Here is a 27,153-nt window from a genome sequence, read left to right on the forward strand (position 1 = left end):
AAGGCTGAAGCAGTAGCCTGCAGCAAACTCTTAAAGCACTGTTGATGGAGCACAACACTTAACCCTTTCCTGACCACCCACAAGCCAAACACACGGGCAAAGACAGACAAAAGAGGCACATATGGGCAGTGTTGGTGTTCAGTGAAATGTGTGAAAGGCATATTAAACCTGGTAAATCTGCAAAGAAAGCAAGAATTTTTAAGGTTGACAACCACAGTGTGAGTATCCTTTGTCAAGAGGAATGTCTGCGGGCACTACTTGGCCACTCAGTAATGATTTCTACTAACCCACCTACAGTAGGTTTCATTATTCCTTTTTCACCGCATGGAGTTTTCAACTATGGTTTCCCCTTCAACCTATTGGTCAGACACTCAATTCTGGACCTCATTAAATAACTTCTAACTTAATTACTGTTCACACAAAGCAGTAAAGTCTAACAGGGATGTTATTTCTACGCAAACAACTTCTCCAGTAGGCAAAACAATAAACACTCTTATTTTGTCTCGAGTACATAAACAGAAAATGTCAGTTCAATGTCGAAAACAGCAACGAACAGCTATCAGATGGCTGACTCCATGTTGACAATTGTCGGTGTGCGTGCTGCTCATCACAACAAATGATTTGGGGTTGCATTCATTTTCAGGTTAGAATTATAAATGTATTGTTTTCAATGAGTCATCAATAATGTTCCATGTTCCCTAAGCAATAAGTGCAAGTAACTGCTGTCTGCATTCAAACATTTGATCTGAATTTGATTCATTTCCAGATTGTAAAGGTCTACGCTTTGAAATGATAAGAAAGGTGAACAAGTTCTCAGTGGTCTGATTGAACCCTGTGCAGAATAATTTGGGAAGATACAGAAAACACAGCGGAGATGTCATGTTTCTTCTAATCTGTTTGCTGAAAGCTTTTACTTTGTTTAATGTGTATCAGATGTTTGAACCTCCCTAAAGTTGTTAAGTCCACCACACAACGAATACTAAAAGTGAAAAATGGTAAAATTCCAGCAATTAATCAAGAATGAGTCTTGGCGGTAGTGCATTAGAGAACGGTTTCCAACACAACGGGGCCAAGAGTTTTGAGGACAAGTGACCCAGCCTTACTAGCTGCACGTCCTCAACAAATCGACAGAGCTCTTTAGAGCCTAATAGAAAACATGCAATTATTTCAGTGGTTGAGAGGAGAAGAAATACAATATAAGCAAGGAACATGAGCCCAGACTCTGACAGGTGTGTTAGCAATTATGAACATCTTTAGAGCTTTTATGACTCCGGGATGAGGGCCAGAACCCAGAGAATGTTTTTCTGTCAATAATTTTCTATCCTGGCCGAGCGTTCAAGATTTTTTTTTGACTGTTGTTCTGCCTTTTACAAGATAATGAGGAAAATACCCAATTCCCCTGTCATCAACCGGTCTTCTTATCCAATTGCACCTAATATTTGTTTTACTTCATTTCAACAATATAACTGTTTGTCATCAGCATAGCGACGTTAATAGAGTAATTTTAAATATCACTTAGGACAAGGAGAGACAAAATGAAACGTAGTCATCCATAACCTCATAATTACCTCTAATGTACATAAAGGTAAGTAAACTGGAGGATGTCTAACCAAACTGGCCATAAACCAGTTTAATACAGCTCTTTTAACAGCAGTTAAACAATGTTGGCTCGTTTTGTGGTCCCACCAGAACATCTTCGAGTAAAGGTGAAAGGAAAGTGTTGTTGTTGCCATTTTATTTTAGATTATATTTTATATTAATAATAAAATGGCAAAATAAAAAGTCAATAGCTGAAGAATCAGCTGGTGTTTTTTTTTTTTTTTTTCGCCAATTCAGCAAAATGTTGCAAATGAATAGCCTTTATCTTTAAAAAAAAAAAAAGTCGCCTCATATTGCCAAATGCATATTGCGTTAATCAACTTACTTTTAAATCCCAAGACGTTAAAGTCTGTTATAGATTAGTGTGCTGTGGTGACCTAATGGAGGCTGCAGATCCTCTGGCCACTCTCGCTCTCACTATTCATCAGCCAGCTTCTCACCGTGGCTCCTTTTTCTTTTGTCTTTTTCTGTTTAAAACACAAACTACAGTCAAATGGGCCAAATATGACTCAGCCTTTCAACATGCACAGTTGGTGAATGATGGTCTTTGACAAAGTGTGAAAAATAACATTTTCTGACTCATTTACAATAAAAAGAAACAGCCTCGAGAGACGATTTTACTTTTTTGTAATTGTAGAAGCAAAGGTTTCACCTTTTTTCAGGCGGACCGTGGCCTGACTATTTGTGTTGGGTTTAACAGAACGTTTGTAGCAGCAGTATCCACCAGACCACAGTCCACTTCAGAATATTACTCCACCTCATAATCTTTATGATATATTTACAAATTATACGAGACAGAAAAGAAATGAAATCTAAGACAACACAAACCAAAATGTTGGCCTCAACCTTCAGTAGCTCAAATGCATTCAGACAATTGTAGTTATATATAATTTACACCACATTTTGGCCGGACTGAACCCTCGCTACAGTAAATGACACATGAAGCCCACCTGGAGTAAAACAAAGCACTGAAAAGACTCGCAGACAGTGAGAAGCAAGATCGTCTGGTTCAATGAAACTAAGATTTAACTTTCTGGGCTTAATCCTAAATGTCATGCTTGATGGAAACCAGGCACCGCTCATCATCTGCCCAGCATCACCCCTGTGGTAAAGCAGAGTGGGGGCAGCTGGAGCAGCAACACTGGTCAAACCACCCACTTAATCCAGATCCAGAGCGCTCAGGACCTTAGAACGGGCCAGTATGACCTCCAAAATAGCCATAAGAGGATCTCCACAGGCAGAGGAATTGGAGAATATTCCCAAGTCCATATGTGGAAAGCGTGTGGCGTCAAGACTGGACGCTTTAACCGCTGCAGCTCGGTCCGAGCGCAATATTTTAGTGTTTTAGAAATTTGTCATTTTCTGTTTTTTAGTTGGTCATTTTGGGTTTTTGCAGATACACTATTTGCTTGTTTTTAATTTTACTGTAAAGTCTTAAGATAAAAAAATAAATGTGGAGGGAAAAGACTGAAAGTGGCTTAAAACTTTACGACTGGAATTTTAAAGAAGAGAGTTGGAAAGACAGAGAGGATTTGAGGAAACGCATAAACAGGACTTACTAAAAAACTAGAAATGAATTCTAAACTAAACATCAAAAAGTACCAAATAAACCAATAAAGTTCAACGGATTAATGTGATGGCATCCGGTTTGACTGAAACAGTCCTATTTTCTAATATGAGCAACTACTTTGTTGTCCAGTGTAAGATCTTAGAAGATCTTGGCTTAGTTGTTGCATCGGCAGCATTTATAAGTTCCCCCACTGGACCGGATTAACTCTCAGATTTCTGCAGGAAGTACCATCTGCTCTGGTTTCTTCTGGGTAGCTCGACGCACTTTCCATGATGGTGTGAGTGAAAATGTAAACACAGTAAGGAATGGCTGCAATTAGCCCCAGATGCACCCCCACCAGGGGGAAATTTCAGTCTTGAGCTGTTTGTGCTGCAAAAAAAGTGCCAAAGTCACTAAGATAAAGTTCCAGTCACACAAAATTGAATGACGGCTGACATATTATGAATCCTGTGCTGATCAAGTCTGCAAATTAAAGTCAAGCCGTGTGCTTCTATCAGTCACCTTCATCTTCACGCTCCTATGGCGTTCCAGCAGAAACTGCACGAAGTTGCTTCAGTCATTGAGACAAAATTAGATTAAAGTTATTTCTTAGGCTGTAGCACTAGAAGTCTATTTTCCATTTGGCTAAATGTTTCAGAACGGAGCCCAGCTCAAGTATTCGTCCTTCCTATAGTCTTTACTGTAGAGTGTTTTTCCTTATGTCGGGCTGAGCTTTGGTTAAAATGGTGCCATTCATCCAGCCTTGGAATTCAGTCCCAGAGGATGTGAGGATGATGTGATGGTTATAACAGAATGATTGCAGCTTGCTCTCAGAGACCACCACACTAGCTTTAGGAACACCGTGTTTGTTTTCAATTTCAGCCATTTTATTTTGTGCCCACAGCACCAGCGTTGAAGACAAAGGTAGCTTTGTGTCTTTCAGCACAGCCGAGCTGTCCCGTACACTTCAGACATCCTCTTCAGACCAGTGCCACATTTTTCTATAGGCCATTGTGAAACAGCGCACTCCGCTTTTATGAAATGAATAAGAATGGGAGGACCTATTTGGTTCATGCCAATTCGTGTAAGTTTGAAATGTAAATAGATCTTTGCGGGGCTGATAGATGAGATGCTGTTTACTTACTGGACATGTGTGGTTCCTGTTGGTTTGGTCAGATGCTCGGCAGATGTTAGAGCTGTATGTTGCCCTTACTTCTGTCTAGGGACTGGTTTCCAGTTGGCTCCGCTGGGTACGGATGGGTGGCCAGGTCTGCTTTTTGGAGACTTTTGTAATAGGATCGTAGACCCTTCATTTAAAGGGCTTGTGTAGGCATTTAGCAACATTTTCCACTTTCAAAACCAGATGCCTCGTCTGGTTTGGTGGCCTGGTCTGATGAATCGTATGTTCTTCTACCTCACCTGGATGGCCAGGTTGTGTGTGTGTGTGCGCGTGTGTGTGTGTGTGTGATATAGTTCCAATTCTGGGAAGTATTCATGTTAAAGTAATTATGTCGTTTCATGCAACACTGCGGTCTTGAACATTTCACACTACCTGTGATGAGAAGACCAGGACTGTCCTCAGCGGTGGACATCTGGATAAGACATCTTTTTATTGGACTGCTCTTTAAAAACATCTGAATTAAGGTCTGCTACTGGTTCTACTCACTGACCGTATATCAGTAACTGCTGTTTATTTTCAAATTTCCAATTACTGCAGCTGATTGTAGAGGTAGGGGTTGTTCATTTCCGCTGCTGAGCTTCTCTGAAGCATCACTGATTTCTGCGGTGTTCCTTTTTTTGCAGGTCTGGGTGGTTTAGGTTGATTTCATTTCGGTGAAAGTGTGATTTCTTCTGTCTAGAGATGATATCCTGCTCTGATAAGGCTTTGTATTACCTGGCGATGTCAACGTGTTTCTGGTCGTGTGTCTTCATCTTGGGCTTTGCTTTCCTGAACTCCTGGACCGGAGATTCTTTAAACGTAAAGCATTGTCTGTCCTTCTGGTCAGTTCTGTTCTGTAATCCTACGGCACTTTTCCAGTCACCTTTGACCACTCAAGCGGGTACTCAAAGTCTGCATTGGCCCAATGATTTCACAAGCTGCTGAACAGGCAGTCAAGCATTGAGCCACAGCTAGAGGTGGATCGAGTTGGCTGTAGCCAGATGCACGAGCTGCCATACTTCAAAAACACTAATGTCCTCATTGGGAGAATTATGTGATTTACCATTTAGGAATTAGAGTCATACCATTCATCCAATTAACTCATTTACTTAAAATAAACACAGCAAATAAAAGTGCTCAAAGGCACCAAGTGGCATTTGTCAGTTGTTGGATCTTTCCAAGTTGAGTCCATTGCGACATCAATGCGTTTAAATAAAGCTGGGAAAAGTTTGGTCCATTTGGTACCAAACCGTAATGTACCAAAAGAAAAAGATGGACCAGTTGGGGTTACTTCAAATGAATGGACTCAGCGAGACTTCAAAGGACAATGACCTGGATAAGGAAGCACCTTTGTGAACAACTAAGCCACATCAAAGCAAGAGATGGAGGCATTTACACATTTGAGTGATACCTGCAGACGTCACTATCAAAGTCCCAGTGAAATGGGGCGCTGCCATTATAACAGTGCTCTAAGATACTTGTTTGCAAGGACTAAAATAGGAGGAGACTTCAGAAAATGTAGGTACAGTACAGAGGATTCAGAGGATTACATTTGGAGGGTGAGGAGAGGTGAGAGCTGTGAAGCTCTGAACATTTTCTGTGTCTGTGTCGGAGACGTGGCAGAATGAGGCCTGGCCAACCAGCAGATCTGTTCCATATGTTTCCTGGAGAGAAGGGGGAAAGGCTCCCTATCCACAGAACAACTCTTTTAAAAAAAAAAAAAAAAAACAGACAAAGACAGCTGGCAGGTGTTGGGTTTCAGGGATCCTTTGCACGAGTGCAGAGAAAACTCACATTTACGACTTCATCGCATTCATCATTCCTGTGACTTCATGGTTGTTGAGCTATTTTACATCGCTAATAAACTCCCATACTATAATCTATGTAAACTTGTGTTTTCTCAACAGAAAAAATAGGCCCGCCCAGTACAGCCGTCTGTTATCGTCACATTACTCACGAGCCCTGTGATATTTTACACAGTGATGAGGTCACGCGGTTGTTATAGTTGTTTTTGTCTGTGCAAACACAAGCACGCTGATTTATAATACAATAAATTTAGGTGGACGCACAACACCCGTTGTGCTTTAACCACAGATGCAATATTCCTTGAGAATGTGACAGATAGAAGCAGGATGGTGCCTGACACGTGCTGAGAACTCATCAGAAAAAGCTTGCTAGCATGTAAAAATTGCCCCAGTTCAATCTGGCGACCATGGCGATTCTGTTTTGCTCTTGCAGTTTCAAATTTGAGAGTGAGTTGCTTTGACTGGACATTCCCAGTAGCGCCACAGTTTGCCCTAAAACCAGCAACTCCATGTCCTGTGTTGTTGCAAACGTAAAAGCCCGATTTTTCTTCAGCGAGACTAATTGGGGGCGCACACGACTGCAGCAGGCACATTTTCCCTGCTGTCTTAGTGGAGAGATCTCTTCAGTGTGCACTGACCTCTGCAGCTGGAAGGTGGAATAGAACAAATATGAGGAAATCTAACAACAATAAACAATAGTACCCAGGCCAATATTGCTGGTAGGAACGCTATTATTTACATTTTACATCAGATTGTGCTCCCAAAAATATTTAAAGTAACAACTTTAATCACCATCATCACTTCTGTTGGAATTTACTTCCTGAGCCCCGACTTTGATGTTGCTGATTAGACCTCTTGGAGTCTTTACTTGTTCTTGGCTGTAGTGGTGTGCACAGCAATTGCTATCTTAAATACACGTTTAAATTTAAACGTTATTAGGATTCATCATTGTAGTCAAGACAGCTGGAGTCATCATTATTGTGTTGTTGTTGTTGTTGTCGTTTGGAAAGTAGAAGCTTAAATAATAAGTTATTGTATTGATGGGTTTTGGTATTCCCAGTAAAGGTCATTGATTAGTCTACACTGCCCTCTGCTGGCGGGTGGTGGAAAGCCATGTTTTTTTGTTTGAGCGCGTCCGTCTGTGTTGGGGAGGTATTCCACAACCAAAAACCATTGAAGTTAGCAGGTTTTATTTCAAGATAAAAATGTAGCACCATTGCAGTACATTTACATTTTCCTGCCCTTACAGATACACCATCTGTTGACACTGCTAACTCTAATTCAATTGGTTATAATACTAGTGACACTGTACATTTACATTAAGGGTGATCCAGCCTAACAAGGATTTTCTAGATAAGCACAATACAGGCATGCAGGTACATAATGAAAAATAATCACTTAAAGAAATACATTAGGTTTCGAAGGCACTGCATTAAGGAACAAAACCATCATTCACCGAGTTTACAGACTTCCAGAACTTGAGAACTGGAGAAAGAAGCAATGAGAAATGTGCTGTTTCAAGTTCAACTTCAACTGTTTTGCCGAACACGTCGGAAGGGAAGACTTTGTTGTGGCTCTCAGGGCTTTTAGCAGGAAAGCAAATGATGCTTTTGTATGAACCACATGGGTGAACGAATGGAACTTTGTCATTAAAGTGGTAGCTTCGACAGGTTTTCGTGAAAGTAATATGCAGCTGATTGCATCTGTGGTAATAAGTTTGTGGTTTGTATCCGGATACTTTTCCTTCTACTTTTTGAAGTTTCCCAGTTGAATGCTCCTTCGCCCGGTCACGCAGCGGAAGGTCGCCGGATTCACTTCCCAGTATTTAACGGGATTCGCAAACAGGCTGATTATGGCGTACTTGTTCTTCTTCATGCTGGGATTGATGGGGCAAAAATCGTTGACGCCAACCTTGCTGATTTTGTTGCCATGGAGGAAAATCACCTACACAAAGACACGGTCAGTTTGCCATTGTCCCAACAGACCCGGAGATCATATTTATGGTTGTAACAACTTAGTAACCTTGAGTAAGGTTTGACCTTAAAACGACCTTGGCGTCAAAAACTCTTTATCTTCTAAGATGGGAAAGGCCAAAGCCAGCGCTAATAGAAATGTTGTTGCTAGCGATTGTGAGCACAGAGACGCAGCCGTGTTTGTCACCTGGAGGTAGGACAGGTGGTCGAGTCCGGGCGGGACCTTTTTTAGACGATTGTGTTCGAGGTTGATTTCCCGGATGTTCGGGATGCTGGAAAGGCTCCCGTTCTCTACAAACTTGATCTGGTTGAAGCACAGTCCTAGTCTGCAACACAGCAAGAGATTTCTGTGATCATCTGTGTGTGTGTGTGTGATATTGGATGATTTCTGGCCCGCTGTACCTCTGTAGATTTTTATATCTCTTGAAGTCTTCTTCTTCCACCTTAGATATTTTGTTGTAATCTAAGCTCAGCTCTGTGATGGAGGATGGCAGGTCTGGAGGAAATCCACCAAAGTTAGTTTGTGAGTGAGACCAAAGCAAAGCTGATAACAAAAGGCTCAGTTTGGACAGTTTGACACCTTTACACAATAAGAAAGTGTCTCTTTGTCCTACCTTTTGGCACAGCTGTCAGTTTTGCTTCTGCCATCCCAACATAGAGCGTCGTCAAGCCGTTAAAAGCCCCGTGTTCGATTCCACTGTTGTCCAGGGGGTTGGCGCCCAGCTCTGTTTAAAGAAGAAAAAAAAGGCAATGAACATTCATGAGAGTTTTACTCTAAAATCAACTTTGGTCCGCTTTTGGAGAAAAGCAGCAACTTTACTAAATGTTAAGGAGGACGTTAAAAAAAAGAAAAAAAGGACCTGTGCTCCACCTGTGTCGTGGCAGGGCAGCAAATGCGTGCACGCTCCCGCTGTATGTGGAGAGGATTTATGTTGCTATACAGATCCTGGCCACTAGTGGTCGCAAGCACCAAGGATTTAAGGTCGGGTGTCTATTCTCAAACACTTGTTCCTTTTGAAATTCTTTTCCATTAATTTTCATCCTGTTGCCAGTTTGGTTTAATTGTTTTTTTTTGTTTTAAAAAAAAAATTATTTCTTCTTCTTCAACACTGGTTCAACCCTCCACAGGTCCCACAAAGGTCAATTCTAGACGAGCCGGGATTCTAACTCTTACCAGTTGGCTGTGATCCAACTCAAACTGTGCAGACTTTAGATTGCTGGTGGGTCACATGCAGCAAGCTACCGGGGCTTACCCAGTACGTGAAGCTTCTTCAGGCCTTTAAATGCATCCTTTCGGATTTTGCCGATCTTGTTTTCGTGGAACCGCAGCTCGATGACATTGGGAGGCAGGTTTGCTGGCACCTCAGTCAGCGCGTTGTAGGAGAGGTACAGAAGCCTGAGGTGGTCCATGTGTCTGAAGGCTTTGGGGTGAATCTTGGAAATTTTATTGTTGTTTAGAAAAAGACCCTAAAGTGGGATGAATAGGAATTAAAAGAGAGTTAAAATGTGCTGTTTTGATACATGATGTCAAGCCACCGTATTGGTGCCACGCTTGGTTGCGTTATATTCACTTAAGACACAATAAATCATCATTTAATACTCATCTATTTGCACTGTTTCCCACAGATCAAATTGGTTTAATTAGGAAACATAAACCTCTGATCTCATCCTTCCGCGGCAGACGCCTGCAGAGAGGACACAACCTCTCTGATTGGCTGCTCCAGGCCTGTCATTTATAAAACTGCCTGGCAGTTTTATGGAGATAAATGTATCCAGTCTGACCCCAAAGCCAGTACACCACAACAATAGGCCTTTTATGAGAGACATCATATCACTACATGGAAATTTAGACAGACCAGGCAGTCACAAGCCAGGTCCAGTTACTTGCATGTTATTGCAGTTAAATCGGGAGCGCTACAGTCCTCAGACGTGGCCAGAAATGATGCACGTTCTGAAAAATGTCCCGTTAGAACCATCCTCCCTCTCGCTGCATCTAAATTATGTAACCTTTAAGAAATGGCTTTTCCATTTTCCATGTTAAAGTAAATGTCGCCAGACTGTTTTCCACATGTTTGACCCATTTGATGAATGGGAAATCTTCTTTTATCTCCATCGTTTTGTAGGGCAGCGTATTTGAAACAGCCGACTTCACATCCTGCTGACAATCCTACTTCACTGGTTTAATATCCATTAGTATGTAAATCCAAGCCAGCACCTGTCCGGGGTTCTTACATAAAGCTTGTGAAGACCTATGAAATCGTTTTCCTTGATCTCGGTGATGTCATTGTTTTGGAGGTCTATGATCATTGTGTCTTCAGCGATCTTCTCGGGGACAGAGATCTGACCTGTTTGGTGAAAGAGACGCAAGATTAGCCAACATGGTTGTCACACCAGCAATGTAAATAGCGTGGTATAGAACGTGTCTCGCTGGGAGGTGCCAATCACGACGCCATTCGCTGTTTCGTGCCACAGCGTGGGAGGCAGCATTTTGGAACAGAAATGAAGAAGACTGAAGGAGAATCTCCGGAATTGTTTGGGAAGGGGTGCAGCGTTGAGGATAACCACGGCCGCCAGAGCAATTCAGGCCATTCAGAATTTCCTGGAGCTAATACAGGAGGCTGTGTTCTCTCACCCTGGTCGGAGCACTGCAGCACTTTGGGTGAGCAGTGACATCCAGAGGGACAATTCTCATCTTCGTCATAATTGTCGTCGTCTTCGTCGTCGTCGTCGTTGTCGTCATCGTCGTCGTCGTCGTCCTCCGAATCAGCCATCATGATCTCGTTGCTTTTCAAGAAGCTTGCGACGTTGAAGGGCTGGTAAGGTTTGGCGTTGCCCATCGTCAGCAGGCAAAGCAGGAGGAAGACCTTCATGTTTTGGTTTTCTTGGTCCTGAGTGCTGGAACGGCCGTTGTGGGCAGCTGTGGGGAGACAGAGGCGATCAGGTAGCCCTTAAATCAACAGGAAAAGGCCTCCTTTGTCTGGGCCACTTTCCTTTCTGGTTGATTCCAACGTCAACAGGACGGATGCACGCACTCTTCACACCTTCCCCCCCCTCCCCCCCCCGACAGGTCCCGGCTGCAGAGTTCTGACCAAACATTCCCACTGAAGTACCGTGCATTTCAGGCCATCTTGTTTTGCAAGTCGTGACGACTTGTTTTCATTTCTTTTTGACGGTTTTAGTTTTGTGCGTGTGTCCTTTTGGGCTGTGCTTCCTTTACTTACTGCAGACTCTTTTTTTTGGTAATTCTTTTCACAGGTTTTGGGTTTTTTTAAACGCTCTGTTATATAAACCTTGAACTGGAACCAGTGATGACATTTGACGGTTTCCTCCGAAATGCGTGGATCCTCAACCACCGTCTCTCCCTCCACCTCCACCTAAGCCTTATTTACATAGTGTCTGGTTCAGGCTCGAGCGCCTCCGGGCTCTTTACAGAAATCCAGTCACGCGCCATCGTGGCTCGAGACACGCTGCTTCTCCACACGGATGCACAGCTGGAGGGCCGCTTCCATCCGTGTGCTCCGTCCCACATGCGCAGCAGTGATAACAGGAGACGGAGCAGGGATTATTTTCTGGCAGACCAACTAGCATACACGAAGTTCCTGGAGCTCCGAGGCATCTTAGAAACCTGCGTCAGCCCTCCACATGACCCAGGGGCCACACCTTTTACACAGCCTTTAATGTTCCAGTCAGCTCATGCAGGTGTCCCTGTCTCCTGTCTCCTGTCTCCTGTCTCCTGTCTCCTGCTGGCAGATCTCGTTACCACCACGTTTACCTAAACTTGTCTCCCTTGAGCCATTCTGAAATTAAAGAATGCTTCATTTGTCCCCAGGATCGCTGGGTCTGACTGGTGTAGAGGAAGTAGATTAAATTCCTTTGGATTTGATTTAGTCCTATAGAGCGATTAATTAAGCTCAGATCATCGTCCACAGGTTCTGCACGTTGTTGTAGATGTCAGGAACTGTAGTGCGTGACAGCAGGATTTCGTTGTTATGCTGTTTATTCAGCTTTGAATGTGAAGAACTCTATATTTTGCATGCGCGTCTGATTTACATGATTAAAGCTGCAGACGGACTCACTCAAGCGTTGCAGCGGAACATCTGTAAATAGTCTGAGGATGCTGCACTGGCTAAAAGTCCAAACACAGCCAATCGGTAAACACATCTGGCCTCAGCAAAGGTAACGGCAGCATTTAGTTGTTATAAGCAGGGTTAGAACCTACCTCAGCTGCCAGGTTCTTCTTTTAAAACCCAACAGTAGCTGAGCACGGGCGGGATCCAGCTGGAAGGCTCAGAATTGGGTCCTTAGTCAATGTTCCCAGTGAGAAGAGGAGACCCCCCTTTCCTTCTCTCATCCCTCTCTCTCTCTCCCTCCCTCTCTCTCTCCCTCCCTCTCCCCCCATCGTCTCTCTCTCCCCTCTCTCTTCCTCTCCCCCCTCTCTCTCCCCCTCCTCCCTCGCTCCTTCCCTCTCTCCTCCCTCTCCCACTCTCTCCTTACCTCCCTATCTCCTCTCTCTCCCCACTCTCCTTACCCCCCTATCTTCTTCTCTCCCTCCCTCTCCCCCTCTCTCTCCTTACCTCCCTATCTCTCCCCTCTCTCCCTCCCTCCCTCTCCCCCTCTCTCTCCTTACCTCCCTATCTCCTCTCTCTCTCTCTCTCTCCCTCCCTCCCTCTCCCCCTCTCTCTCCCTCTCCCCCTCTCTCTCCTTACCTCCCTATCTCCTCTCTCTCTCCCTCCCTCCCTCCCTCTCCCCCTCCCTCCCTCCCTCCCTCTCCCCCCCTCTCTCCTTACCTCCCTATCTTGTCTCTCTCCTCTCTCTCCCTCCCTCTCCCCCTCTCTCTCCTCTCTCTCTCCCCTCTCTCTCCCTCCCTCCCTCTCTCCCCACTCTCTCCTTACCTCCCTATCTTCTCTCTCTCCCCCTCTCTCCCTCCCTCTCTCCCCACTCTCTCCTTACCTCCCTATCTTCTCTCTCTCCCCTCTCTCTCCCTCCCTCCCTCCCTCCCTCTGTTTTCAACAAAACAAGTTTTTTGCCACTGAGGTGGGCGATATTGGGTTCATGACGACGGCTTCTGAATCTTTGAGAATGCATCGTTAGGAGTTTTTTCATTTCAAATCTGATGTAATGCAAATATAGGAAGCGGGTGGCCCCTGCCCGTCCCCGTCTATAAACAGAACCTTCTAGCGGGTCTGTCACCTCCCTCCCCTCTTTACAGGCAGCTGCCATATTCTATTTCTCATCATTTGCGTGTTTTGTAAATATCAAATCTGCCTTTTCCAAACACTCTGAGCCTCGAGGAGGTTGGGATCAACGAGAACAACTGTTGTTATAACCTGAAGAGGAGAAGAGAAGGTCCTGACGGCTTGGTGTTGCAGTGCAACGGCAGGATTTTTGCGTTGGATTGTTTCTGACTCGTGTTGTGGCGAACATAAACCCAGAAGCTACCAGGCAGCAAAGAGAGAATCCGTGCAAGGCAGGAAAAGCTGAGCAGCGTTCGCTCCCTTTGGGGTTCACGTGTTGCAGAATTGCTTTTTCCATTCAGCGCTGGTATTTTTCTGCTGAGCTGAGCAGGAACAACTTTGCGAGACATAACTTATGGCAGACCATTGAAATGTGCCCTGGTTTGGCAGCCAGGCCGGGTGAAATGTTTGTGATGTGGTTTCAGGGCATCTTCTCGGTGTGGAAATCATATTTTCCAAATAAGAGATCTGCTGAAATGATTGCCTAATCCACGTGGAGCGCGTTGAAGTCATCCATGTTCGGCGTGCTGTTGGGATCTTTTTTATTGAGACATTTTTTCCTCATATCTGTAGCATGAGGAGTTGTTCCACCTTCTGCTCAATGACTTAACTAATATTACCAACTGTCTGGACTCCCGGGACATTACCCACCTCTAAAACCTGGTTTGTGCCCTGTTTATCAGGGATTACAGTCTATAAAACTGAACATGTGGATAAATTAAGCGATTCTTCTTCACTTTTTAACCACTTTTAGCTATTTAATACAAATTTTTCATCATTTGGAGGCTGGACGACCGATCGAATCACCCTAGATTTTCACTCTGCTCCCAATTTTGGCAATGTTACACACATAAAAAGGCTTTTGAAAATACGAGATGGAAAATTCCACTGCTACCTCATCCTGAATCGGCACCAATCGATGATTAAAAAGTACTTGTAGATATTGAACTCGCATTCTTCTCACAGACAGAATAGATAAATGCAGGTGCACTTTATCCAAACCCTGAATGGTATTTTGCTGAACGTTGAACCCCAAGAACTCACAGCAGCTTCTAACAAGCCCTTTCCTTGTTCATGAGTTCCATATTGTGCGAGGGAAGTGAGCTTTCATCTGATAGATAATCACCAAGCAAGTCATTATTTATGTTTCCTCCATTAAAACCACAGGACCAGTTTGTATTTCCACATAATCGTGGCTTTATTCTTTTGCTGATACAGCAGTCTGTTTCTTTTAAACACTACAATTTATACAGTTGATGATATCAAGTTGTAAAGAGGCAAAATCACAAGCAGATTCCCTCGCTGGACTTCTACAGTCTATATACTGAACAGTATGTTCTGTTTAGGCCTTCATACTGCATATGGAACAATAAAACTTGGCAGGAATTCCCTGTTTTTCAACTTTTAAGGAGTAGATTTTGGTGTTGACTTTTTTTTCCTTATTTGCACGTTTGACCCAAAAATACAAACCTTTCCTAAAGAAAGTGCCAGGTATCATCTCATGTGGAAACACCTTTAAATCTGATGGGAAAATGATGATAAAATTGAAATTGATTTTTAACAAGTACTGGTGGGGGGGGGGTGCAGCACAGACCATGAGAAGAAGGTCAGTTTAGCGTAGCGTCACACCGCAGGCCTTCGCGCTCACTTCCAATTTATTGCTCAGATTCGATCTTTTTCTTCTGACGACATGTTTAACCGGGGCCTGTCGCAGATCCCGTGTTCATCGTCGCCACGGTGACCTCCCGTTTCTGCCAGCAACGCTGAATCGGGACATGCGTCTCCGGAAAGACGCCAAAGTCGCCTTAAACGCGACCTCGGCCATTCAGGCCCGGTGGACATTTGGAAGAGACCGTTCACAAGTCCAAACACAAGCAGATTCAGGTCAGATTCAGGTAGCCCGATTCGTTTGTGGTGAGACGCGAAGAAGTTGGTGCTCCAGCCTTTCTCGGGAGGAGTGGGCCCCTTTAGCAGATGCCGGGGCTGGTTGGTGCTTACAGGAGATGTTTGGGTTTTTTATGGCTGCAATAAGGAGGAGCGACAGACCCAAAGGGTCCGCACAGGGTTGCATTTTCAATATTCACCAAATACACCATTTTCCTGTCGTTACATTATTAAGACACGTCTCTGTGCCCGTTATTTGGCCGGTGGACTGTACAGTTTGGGATATTTCTCTGCTTTTTAACAAACCAGTGAACAGGTCTGGTGGGGGTCCTGAAGTTTTCAGAGATAAAATATAAATAAAAATAACCTCGAATACATCATTTTTTTAAGAATCTCACTCAGTTCAAGAGCTTATTTCCTTGGAGGTTGCTGTTTAGTGTTAAAACTGCCAGAGTTTCTACCTGATTTCTTTGTTTGGAACAATGATTGCTCCCTTCCCGCCCCAAAATATTCACTTTGCCTTGTAAAATTGATATGAAAGATAACCGATAACCTGGCCTTCCATCGTTCTGGTCGCTATCATAACTGCTGTCACATCAACAATCATTTCCAACCATCATCACCGGCCCGACGAGTCCTGGCACGACCAGATCGAGTCTGCCACCATCGACTCCTAACCCCCCCCCCCCTCACTCATCAAAGATTCCCCCCAGTGTTGCAAGTAATGTTTAAAATGCCTACTTATTCCCCTGGGAGATCGGGATGTTTCACACTATCCTGATTCTTTATACGGGGGGGAGATGGCAGCGATACCCCGTTGTGCTGTCACTTTCTCCCACACTCCTCATTCTGTTTGTCAGTGATTCTGGAATCTTGTCCCATTTCTAAATTAATGGTTCCTTCTTGGTGTGTACCAGTGCTGCCATCTTCAGATGAAATTAGGCAAGTGCACGCTAAAAAATAATAATAATAAAGTGTGAATTAGTCTTAGTAGTCATTAATAATCAGTTCAATTCAGTTATCGATACGGCCTCTCTTACAATCAGTATTGTCTGTAGGTTTCTTAGAGAAACCCACAGCCTGACCCCCCCCCACACACACATACACACACACACAAACCACAGTAGCAAGAAAAGCTCGCTTTTAAGAGGAAGAAACCTTGAGCAGAACCAAGGCTCACATGGGGAATCCTCCTTCTGATGGCTTATTGGGTAGAGGGGTGGGGAGAGGAACAGACACAGATGGGGTACATGGCCCCCCCATCACCACGGAAATGAGTGGGTTTATCCAGGTCTGCCTCCACTGACAACAAATGACTGGGGTCTAAATGCAGATTTGTTTCTGTTCTGTCCTCAAATGCCAGTAGTTCGCTGGTTTGAAGGAGGCACCAGTCAGTCCGGCTGCAGTGCTGAGAAGAAACCTGGGGGATGTTCTTGTCTTCAGTCCGAAAAGAATCATCAGCTCTAGCCTTAGTAAAGGTTTTATTTATGTAAATGACCAGACTGTCCTTCCAGGTTAAATTGTAGCCATCTGTTTTGGAAGAAAGTAGCATAGCGAGCATTTTTGGATATAAATCTCATGTTTAGCAGCCTCGACCCTAAACTGGACCTGAGACAGAGGGCCTGACCACCCTCCCCCCGACTCTTCTGTATGGATGTTGCTGTTTATCATATGGGAACGTTAAAGTGTTGTAAATGGGGCGTTTAAGTACTGGCGGAAACAGCAGCAATTCTGGCTTCCATACAGGCTCAAAAACGAGGCTACAACAGTTACGTAGAACTAGATTTGATAGACAGGCTCTCACCTGTTGAAGGGTGACTGGGAAATATTGAGCCAAATGGGTTCAAAGACCATTTTTGACCCCGTAGTTTCTCCTCTGCTCTAATTACCTGAGAGGACGCCTCATAAAATCCTCAACAGGTAAAACAGAAAATGCCTCATTCAGCCAAACATGTCAGACTGCAAATCCTCACCCGGCTGGTGTAAAAGAGGATTTTGATGGACAGGCGTCTGACAGCATCTGTCAGGGGGGGAGGGGGAGATGGGTCTCAACCACACGCCCAGAAACGGTAACATCCTGGACACACAACTTGCATGATCTCACCGGGTCAAAGGGAACAAGGCTTTGGAAGAAAAGTGTAACGGATGGAAAATGAGCGTCCTGAGGTTGTTGAAAATAATGTGTTGGGCTTGTGGTCCCACTTCCTCGAGTTCTTTCCACTCGCTTATTAGCAGTTTCATTTGGCAGCGGGAGGTAGAAGGATTCTCATCAATTCAACCAGTTTAGCAGTTTATTGAACCAAAGGGTGGCGGTGCTAAAACTTCCTCAGAAGATTGTGTTGTGGTAAAGAATAAGAAAGTCTTCAATGGTTTTACATTTCATTCCCTTATGTCCAGTTATTCACCATAACTGGGGTCCGACAGTTGGATTTCCTGTCACATGTGAAGCTCTTAATTATAATAGCACACAGCTTTATGTTCAGCTATTAAGAAAAAACCTGTTTTCCCACCTTTTGCCCCGTTTTCTTTTTAATAAATGTGAATCATTTGGTTTTCTGGGGTTTTAAGATGACACTAGAGGTGGCGTGAACACATGAAAAAGCTGTAGGTGAGATGGTTTTGCTGTCGATGTAGTTGTTTTCCAGTCTCAGGACCACCAGGTTGGGGTCTCCGTCCTTGTCTGGATCACAGATGCTCTCCTCAGGAACACGCCTGGAAAACACAGTTCAAGATTTCAAGGTTCAAGACTTTCACGGTCAGTTTTTGCATTGAAAGAGTCTTTGGTAGGACGGGAGCGGTGGTCCTAACCTGATCTTGTTATTGTTGAGTCGGAGGAAGTGTAAGTTGCTCATCTCACTGATGCCTGACGGAACCGTGACCAGCTGGTTGTGATCAAGGCACAATTCCACCATGGAGCTGTACGAGCCGAAAAACGACTCGGGTTCGATTCCGTCTTCATCCAGTTTGTTGTAGGAGAGGTAGAGGTACTCTAAACCGGGGTCCATGTGTGCAAAAACGAAAGCTGCGGAGACATTGGAATTGAGGTCACCACACAAAAGGTGAAGACGGTCGGACGAATGGGGCGGAAGTCGCGTCGTTTTCTCATTTCCTTCGCATGGACACAAATATTGCGGATTTAAAAGTGACCAGCTTGGTTGTGCTGGGCACCTTCTATCATTTAGTCATATCTAAGGAATCCACAGGCAGCAGGAGAACAATCAACAAAGGATCCGATGTTTCATAGTGAACTTCAGCAGTCAGTCAGGTTCAGCAATATTAAGACTGTTTCTACGGTTGTTACTGCACTAATTAACTGGACTCTTTTTTCATCTAGTTCAGGCATGTCCAAACTCCGGCCCGGGGGCCAATCATGGCCCGCGGTAAGATTTCATACGGCCCACAACTTCAGTCTTACAATGTATTATTTATGGCCCGCTGGCACTAACAGAATAAACAAATCACTAAAATGTAATTCCTCCTTTCTTGTAGATCTAGTAAAAGACAAGAGCAAAATTTACTTGTTTTAAACTTGAATGATAACAGACAACTTTGCATTACATTTATCAAACTCATGGAAATTTAAGGTATTCCATACAGTTCAGTGTTCAATGTTATCTGACTCTCCAGATATGAATTAAAGGCAGAATTGTGTTTTTAGAGTTGTTCACGTCTGCCTGAGTGGCTTATATTTGTTACACTGCCATTTGAAAAATAAGAGAATTGTGACAATGAAAATTGTTTTATAATAGTGTACATTTGCATGTAACTTTTCTGGTTAAAAAAACATCAGAAGGATCTACTGGCCCCCGGGCATCTTCACGTTATCAAATCTGGCCCTCTTTGCAAAAAGTTTGGACACCCCTGATCTAGTTTGACCTGAACACCAATCGATAAAATGCCAATCAGGTCAGCAGATGGTGTGGATCTGATCTGCTACATATTTAAACTTCCTCCCTACCGGGTATCCTCTCGATGTGGTTTCCGACCAGCAGTAGATTGACCAGAGATCTTGGTAGGTAGGACGGAACCAGGAAAAGCTGGTTGTGGGAGAGGTCGATGGACTCCAGATTTCTGCAGAGAAGCAAAAACAAGTGAAAGATGCATGTGTTACAAAATGGAAGCAGGAAATACAAAGAGCTGCTCTTTGCTAACAGTCGGGCTGTGCTGTTGTAAACGACCACGAACATTTGGCCATTACATTTTTTTATTTATTTTTTTAAAAGCACTTTATGGTAGCAAAAAGGATGTAGAATGTGTTATGTTGTAGGAAGGGCACATGGCTCAGACCTGTGGTCGATCCAGGCCATGGGGGCGATGCTCGTCTCATCCAGCCGGTTGTGACTCAGAGAAACGACGTTCAGATTCTCCGTCTGGTTGAAAACCGCCTCTGAGATTTCCTCAATCAGGTTGTTTTCCAAGTACAGCTCCTAAGCATCAGACGGTCCACAAACACAGTTTTTTCTACTCGGAACATTTGGAGGCGGAGAGGAAAGTCCACATTGGCAGCAGGACCTTGCTGTTTCAGGTCAGGGGCACCATCGTTACACAATATGCTGTAATTGTGAGTACCAACACTAAAATTCACAGGCCCTGAAAAGAAACCATTTTGCTCCAAATCTGTTCAAATTGTCATCCTTAAGTCGCAAGCTTTATCACAGTTAGCTACGCAAAATTGATGGTTCTTCATAAATAATGGTATCGTACAGTAGATTAGCGGTTAAAGCCTGTAACAATGCACAGTAGTGACACAACAGCCACGCTACACACTATATCATAGAAGAGGGTTGTATGAGTCGTTCATACCAGCAAGGACGGGGGAAGCCCCTGGGGCACTGTGCGAAAGTAGTTCCTGCCCAGTCTGAGGTAGGACAGATGGATGAGGGGGGCGAATGCTCGAGGATCTACGTTACCTTCGCTCAGGAGGTTTCCTTCCAGCTCCAGGATCACCAGGTTGCTCAGATCTTAAAGACAGGAGAGACGACACATCCTCACGCAGCTTAGACAACGACCCCCATGCAGTGGCGTTGGAGTCCACCTCCAGCTACCAGGGGAGTTTCTCTGGTCCGATTTAAACCCAACTAGAAAAAATAGGTCTTCTAGTCTGTGGTGTCGGCTGAAGCTGTCGCGTGTGTGTGCGTGTGTGTGTCGGGGTGTGTGTGTGTGTGTGAGGCAGTACCTCGGAAGCTGTTTTCATCGACTCCTCTCAATTTGTTATCACTGATCTTAAGTTCCTGCAGAGTGGAGGGAAGGTTGTTGGGCACGACCTCCAGAAGGTTTCCATTCAGGTACAGACGCCTCAGGAACTTTAGACCCTTACACACACACACACACACACACACACACACACACACACACACACACACACACGTGCAGAGGTTCTGCTATGAATTCTTTTAGTCACGTGTGTAAAGTGGACTTCTTCTAGGTCACATTTCCATGCTGACAACCGTCGAAGCATCTTCTGGTATCTTTAATAGGATCACAGTGGATCTTTGGATCTTACTGTGAAGGCTTTAGGATCGATGGCCGCCGAGCTGAGTTGGTTTTTGCTCAGATTGATCCACTCCAGGTTTGGGATGCCGTTGAAGCTCTCCGCCGGGATGCTGCTGATATTGTTGTCTGCAATTCAAAAGGGGGAAATCGACCAGAAACGGGTCAAACCGGAGAGGTTCTGAAGGATCTGAATTTATCCTGGTTAATTTTAGCTACATCCTATGTTGCATTGTGGACCTCAGGTTCTCTCTGGGCTTTAAAAATGGAACTCTGGGCTAATACAGGCTACAGCTGTCAAATGAGCTTCTGGAGAATCCCGTTTTAGGACAATGACGGGAAGGCGAAGGGTGGAAGCGGAGACTCACCCTCCAGACTGAGAGATTTGAGCTCTGCTATGGACAGAGGGGGAAAGTGTGCCAGTTTAAGGCCGTCGCACGTCACAGTTACGTCGGAGATGCCGCAGCCTGGAGGGAGCCCGTGCCGGTTTTCCACCCGCTCCCCCTCTTCCTCCTCCAGTTCCATCATCTCGTCCTCCGTCTCAGCTGGAGGTCCGAAGCGGGAGGTGGTGGATTGATCGGGTTCCTTTGGAGGCGACTGAAAGACGTCTCCTCTTATCTCCTCCTCCTCTTCTCTCACCTTTTCCATCCACTCATCCACCTCTTCCGCTCGCTCCTTTAATTCCTCCTCCAGCTGCTTCTGCTCCTCCTCCGTCACAGCTTGCAATCTTCTCCTCAGGTTCTCCTCCTGCCTCCTTCGTTCTTCCTCTAACTCTCTTTCCATCTCTCTGGCTTGTCTCTCCATCGCATCTTTCCACCTCCTGGCTTCATCTTCCTCCCGCCTCTTCCTCTCGGTCTCCTCCGTCTGCGTCCACCACTGCCTCCTCGTCCTTCTCCAGCTTTCGTCTCTGCGGCTGCTGCTCGGCTCCCCTCTCCTTCACCAGTCTCCTCTGCTTTTGGACCTGTTCCTCCTTCTTCCTCCTCTTCTTTTTGGCCTCTTTCTTCTTCCTCAGCTGCTCCTCCTCCTCCTCCCTACAGATCCTCTCTTGGGTCACAGAGTTGTGGGGACCTGGGGAGGGCAGAATTATCGCGTGCAGATAGAGTGAAGAGGCACAGATGTTTTAATAATATGCACAGTTTTCTGCACGGTGGCACGTAAAGCTGTAGATTATGTGAGACGTTCGCTGTCGGCTCGGCAGAGACAGATAGAGCCCGGACAGGCCGCCAGGTAGATTCAGACTCAACCCAATGTGGATGTTTTTGGCAGTGGACAGAAACCAGAATACCTGCAGGTAGATAGTGTAAACACCAACCAGGAAGTCGGGAATGAGCCTGAAAGCCGTGGCACTCCCCACCGAGCCAACCCTACTAAATCCAGCTTCCTGCTAGAAGTCCAGCATTTAATCGAGCATAAGAGCTGAACTTAGCGACTTTATACCCCCGTGTTTAAGCTTTAGTGCAAGTCTAGAACATAAAGGATCAGAAACCCAGATGTAGCTGCTGGAGTCTGTAGTAGTTCCCCCTTTGACCCTCGTGCCCATTGGGGTTTTACCTGACTCCATGCAGATGGGGCAGCACTCCCCCACAGGGGTGAAGGGGAAGTAGCAGTGCATTGTGGGACAGCTGACCTCCTCACAAACCACCTGACCTCCAGTACACAAACAAGTCACACAGGACGTTGGAGACCACATGGCCTGGTCAAACATGGTCAGGCCCTGGTATAAACACTGCTTACCTGGAACAACACAAGACAAACAGCAAGAATTCCTCAACAAGTTTCTAAATATTGCGTGGAGGATGTTAAAAATGCCATAAAACGGCCATATTTCGGGGTTTGGATGGTTCATACATCGCTAGTTTTGGACTCGGGCATCACATATGGAGACAAATCCAATTTATTGATGGAGCATTTGAAAGGCTGGACGTCGCCACGTACATTTGGTATAAAAAGAGGTTAAAAACAGTGTTTTCAGTGACAGATTCTACATCTTAAACAGCTAAACTGAAGCAAGAGCACAACGGAGAGACCAAAGGCAGCGAGCCGGACCCCCGTTGTTCTAAAGCCGCGACGGCGTCACGTGCCGGTGAGACCTGCTTTAATCTGGAAAAACAAGACAAAGTAATGACAAAGCAGAGCAGGTAGCAGCTTCCACCGCTCCCTCTGCATCAGACCTGAGGCGCTGAGTCACGAGCAAAGGCCGTCAGCCACTGGGCTAGAACCGGGAGGGGCTCTTCATCTCTCCAGCGGGCTCTGGGGGTCACCCCACCTTTCTAATGGCGCCCTCTTTGTTTGCCCGGGTATTTTCCTGGCTGCTGTTATTCCTCTTAAACACCGGCCTCCCTCCCCGGCCCCTCTCAGTGATGACAGTCTCCCTGTCATCTCGGCGGGGGCGCACATACTTTACTGCTTTTCTTTTGTGTCTCTGCTGCCTTGCAAATTGCAGGGTTGGTCGGCTTGTTTAAATCATACGGTGACCATGGCGATGAAACCACTGAGCGGACCCAGCGTGTCGGCAGGACCCAGGGTGGGAAATGATGATGCCGCACTGATCAATAGGACCTTCAGACCTCACTGCAACTTTGAGATATGCTTGAATTTGCCAAGTAAGGCCACAACACTTGGAGAAAGGTCGAGGTGGCTGGTGATGCTGAGCATTCTCATTGTGCTGCGATCGGTCGTGTTGAAGTGGAGATGCATCCATTTCCCCCTGTAAATCCACTCAAACTCAATAGCCAAGTGGCTGAAACCCAAGACAGAACCCAAACAGCTGGGGCGGCCGTTCACCCCTCAACAAGGAGAGCTTCTCCTGTTTCTCCTTTTAAAAAGCCGACTTACCGGATCCGGTCCTCCTCCTCTTTTCTCGATGGAGCCCGCAGCCGTGGCCGGGGGGGTTGTTCCTAGCCTGGATGTCGGACACGGCGAGGGCCAGCAGCAGCCACAGGCCGGCTCCCACCAGCCACCACCTCATTTCTGCACAGCAGCACAGCAGCAATCAAATCACGTTACTGAGAGCTGATTTTAAAAATACAACAAATAGGATAGAACGGGTGGAAACACGGCTTCGGATCCCCATCTGAGGATGGGGAGGAAAGGAGAGAGGTTTTCACCTGCAGCAGCTCCTCAGGTGAGCAGAGCTCTGAGTGCTGCTGCCGGACCCGGCGGGGCTCTTTTCAAGGGTCCTAATGGAGGGTTCTGTGCTGCCTCTGAATGCATAATGAGCCGTTTGGACTCGGCAGGCCTGTCATTATTAAAGCAGCCATGTCCGCCTACTCACCTGATGGTCTGTTTAAACGCAGCCCCCCCCCCCTCCCCTGAGATCTTTTTGTATGTTTCGATTTGACACCGTTTGTTCTGTTACTTTCCGTCCACTCAAAGAGAAGCAAAACAAACACGCGCAAAGGAAGAGACGCCAGTTCTTTGGTCGCCGCCGCGGCTTTGATGGAGCACGACAGCAGAAGCCGTGAACTTGACGGGAATCTCCTCCGCCTCCCCTTGCTTTGATCTTAAAAATCAGCCAGTTTTCCAGCTGCACAGACTGGATCCGATGGTGTCGTCAGCGGGCCGGAGCGCCTCCCCACCTCCCCACCTCCACGGGACATATTAGTGCTGACTGGGACGCAGGGAAAGGCAGAACAGAGGAAAACGGGAGGGGGCGGCGGAAAATAGCTGTGTTTCTGGATGAGCAGGCGTAGCTGGAGACTTGCAGCAGCAGCTCGCAGCTTGTGTTAGCGTTTAGCTTAATGAGAGCCAGACAGGCTCCAGAATGAGTGTTGGCTCCAGCGGTTGCTCTAAAGTTTCCGTTAACTAGAAAAACAATTCACAAATCAGCTCATAATTCAAAGAGATATCCATATTTCTGATCCGGAGTTACGTTTGTTTAAGCCGTTTCTCATTTTTAAAACAATTTTCTCCAGATTCCGAAAGCAACGCGTGAGCATTTAGGTGTAAAGGTGGGTGTACGAATAAAGTTTTGACAGGTGACCAGAACCAGCGTCGCGTCCAGACGTCACAGCCGAGAGATTTTTATCCTTAACTACAAATTTGTGATGCTTCTTGCACTAGAGAACCTGTAAGAAGGAGCTCGTTCACTACAGAAAGTGTAGATTGACTATTTTGCCCTCTTTTCTTCACACCTGGACACGGGTGAACATTTTCCCGCCGTGACGAATCGCGGCCTCGGCTGCTGATCGGTCTAAACGATTCCCTCTGAACATTGAGACAACATCACCAGGTGGGATTTACACAAGATTGTGAGTGGAATTGAAGCTAAAAAGAAAGGAATTTGTTGTTACGGTTCAGGGCTGGGCTACCTTTAAATTAGCAACTGGGTTTCCTGTTAGCTTGTTTCTTCTGATCGCATGAGAGAAACTGAATCATCGCCAGCTGGACAGAGTGAGGACAGGAGGAAACTATACTTTACCGGTGGTATGAAGGCCGTTACTTGAGACTAAAGTCTTCCTTTTCTCCTCTGCTTCTGAAGGAGCTCCAGGAGTTGTGCGCGACTGTTTCTGACTGTTGCTCACATTCTCAGAACGCAGAGCAGAATTCTGGGATTTGTGCAGCAAAGGGAGAAAAATAGCACTAAAAGGGGAGAGCAAGCGAGGGAGGACACGGCAGGACGCAGACACGAGGGAAAGAATTCAGCGACACAGAAACGGGCTGACCATGTCTGACTGAGGGTGCCGAGCTGAGGCTTACTTCACATTGGTCTCAGCGAGCAAGCAGGAGTCCGCTTCAATCCTGTCTCCCGCCACTGTTCTGGCACAAGACAGTATTAAACTAGCACAAAACCACCTCCGGAGGGTCAGATTCCTTCTCCAACCCATGCATTGGCTGCCAATGACTGTAGCCCTGTCTCAAATAAAAGTAGACGTGAGCTCAAGCGTGGAAACGAGCCGTCGTTCTTTCCTCGCCAATCTTGTTTCTATGATGTGAAAATATCTGGAAACAACATTAGTTTCTCATTATAGTGTGATTTTATTTTCTTCTGTGTGTGTGGCTGCGTTACGCTTCCGCGGAATACACCTTTAATGATGAAGCGCAACTATTTGGCCTTTGAGCAGGTGGTCCTCCGATGCTCAAGGTGGCGCTGTTGTGAGAGCCAACGGGGACCTGAAGCTGCTGCCTCTGGGTCAGACAGACCGTTGCATCGGTTGAGTGTGTTTTCGTTGTCACATCTGGACGATTCTTCTTCTTGGAAGCGTTTCTTTAGCCCCTGATCTCCGAAATCTGAGTGAGGGAGTTTGATCGTCATGACGATGCCCTGTGTTTCTGTCCGCAGACCAAATATCCCTCTGTTGTCTCGCTACCCGGAGGCTGCCGATCTGAGGTCATGACCTTGAGTCACCCTGAGCTGCCGAGGTAAATGTCCATGCATACGGTCTCTCTCCATCACTCTGCAGGTATCTCTGGCTTTATAGTTGCCTGTTGACCTCTGACCCCAGTTTACCTTCTGCATCTTCAGCGTTACTAATGTATCTGCATGTGTGATGCATGTGTCACTTCCTCTCCTCTTCCCGTCCTTCCTCCTGCTCTATCTCCCTTTCCCCTCCTCCTTTTGCCCAGCAGGAGGCTCCGCCCCCACATGGGCCTGGTCCTGCTCAAGGTTTCTTCCTGTTAAAGGGGAGTTTTCCTGCCACTGTTGCTTGTTGGGGTCAGGCCCTGGGATTTTCCAAAGCACCTACAGACTCTCCTGACTTTAAAAGATTAACTCCAGACATGTGGATGTCGTTACCAAGGTTACCAATCAGGCTAAACTTGCCAAAGCTTCCAGTATTCCACCACCACCTCTGGCCACCGATCCTGGTATTCAGTGACCAGAGCTAATTACTGACCCGTCACTGGGCTCTCAGCGGCTGGAAGGTTTGAGTAACGTCTCAAAGATGAATGGATGGCTGGCTGGAGGGATGGATGAGTGGGTGGATGGATGGATGAGTGGGTGGAGGGATGGATGGATGAGTGGGTGGATGGATGGGTGGAGGGATGAGTGGGTGGGTGGATGAGTGAGTGGGTGGATGAGTGGGTGGATGGATGGATGAGTGGGTGGATGGATGGATGAGTGGGTGGAGGGATGGTTGATTGGGTGGATGGATGGATGAGTGGGTGGAGGGATGGTTGATTGGGTGGATGGATGATTGGGTGGATGGATGAGTGGGTGGATAGATAAGATGATTGAGTGGAGGGATGGATGGATGATGGATATGTGGTGGATGGATGGATGGAGGGATTGGTGGATAAATGGATGGATGATTGGATGGGTGGATGGATGGATGGAGGGATGGATGCGCCCTGGCGATGGAAGACTGTTTTGCTCCGTTAACAACAGAAATGTTTCCTTCGTTTGCTTTCATGTTGTTTTGCTGATTTTCCTCCTTTGAACTTTGATCAAAGCTCTTTGATCTGAGCTCCAGCGTCTCAGCGTTCTTTGCTTGTTCCCAGCTGCCGGCTCCTCGTCCGTTGG

At 45.9% G+C, this 27,153-nt stretch overlaps 2 protein-coding genes across 2 annotated transcripts; both read right to left on the reverse strand.

Annotated features, from left to right (window-relative positions):
- Window positions 1-7,285: 7,285 nt before the first annotated feature.
- On the reverse strand, window positions 7,286-12,451 carry LOC115246761 (asporin-like). The gene is made up of 8 exons (XM_029826047.1): window positions 12,305-12,451; window positions 10,718-11,002; window positions 10,318-10,430; window positions 9,339-9,552; window positions 8,700-8,810; window positions 8,488-8,581; window positions 8,273-8,411; window positions 7,286-8,056 (listed from the first exon to the last, which is right to left on the reverse strand). Exons 2-8 carry the CDS (start codon window positions 10,953-10,955, stop codon window positions 7,859-7,861), a joined length of 1,107 nt encoding a protein of 368 aa, XP_029681907.1. The 5' UTR covers window positions 10,956-11,002; window positions 12,305-12,451; the 3' UTR covers window positions 7,286-7,858.
- A 5,025-nt stretch (window positions 12,452-17,476) lies between these two features.
- Window positions 17,477-25,526, reverse strand: LOC101061138 (extracellular matrix protein 2). The gene is made up of 13 exons (XM_029826019.1): window positions 25,392-25,526; window positions 25,114-25,274; window positions 23,529-23,663; window positions 22,245-22,427; window positions 21,562-21,761; window positions 21,062-21,527; window positions 20,707-20,822; window positions 20,380-20,515; window positions 20,007-20,164; window positions 19,491-19,630; window positions 19,162-19,274; window positions 18,012-18,225; window positions 17,477-17,915 (listed from the first exon to the last, which is right to left on the reverse strand). Exons 1-13 carry the CDS (start codon window positions 25,517-25,519, stop codon window positions 17,747-17,749), a joined length of 2,319 nt encoding a protein of 772 aa, XP_029681879.1. The 5' UTR covers window positions 25,520-25,526; the 3' UTR covers window positions 17,477-17,746.
- Between the last annotated feature and the right edge of the window lie 1,627 nt (window positions 25,527-27,153).

The sequence above is a fragment of the Takifugu rubripes genome, chromosome 19 (genome assembly GCF_901000725.2).
Source record: "Takifugu rubripes chromosome 19, fTakRub1.2, whole genome shotgun sequence".
Taxonomy (NCBI): Eukaryota; Metazoa; Chordata; class Actinopteri; order Tetraodontiformes; family Tetraodontidae; genus Takifugu; species Takifugu rubripes.

Coding starts and splice junctions, on each gene's coding strand:
- LOC115246761 (XM_029826047.1), bottom strand. CDS start 10,955: ATGAAGGTCTTCCTCCTGCTTTGCCTGCTGACGATGGGCAACGCCAAA. Junction 9,553..10,317: donor TAGGTCTTCACAAGCTTTAT/GTAAGAACCCCG, acceptor ATCCCACTTTAG/GGTCTTTTTCTAAACAACAA. Junction 8,057..8,272: donor ACCACCTGTCCTACCTCCAG/GTGACAAACACG, acceptor GTCTTTGTGTAG/GTGATTTTCCTCCATGGCAA.
- LOC101061138 (XM_029826019.1), bottom strand. CDS start 25,519: ATGGGTTGGAGAAGGAATCTGACCCTCCGGAGGTGGTTTTGTGCTAGT. Junction 23,664..25,113: donor TAACGGCCTTCATACCACCG/GTAAAGTATAGT, acceptor GCTGCTGTGCAG/AAATGAGGTGGTGGCTGGTG. Junction 22,428..23,528: donor GAGGAGGAGGACCGGATCCG/GTAAGTCGGCTT, acceptor GTGTTGTTCCAG/GTAAGCAGTGTTTATACCAG.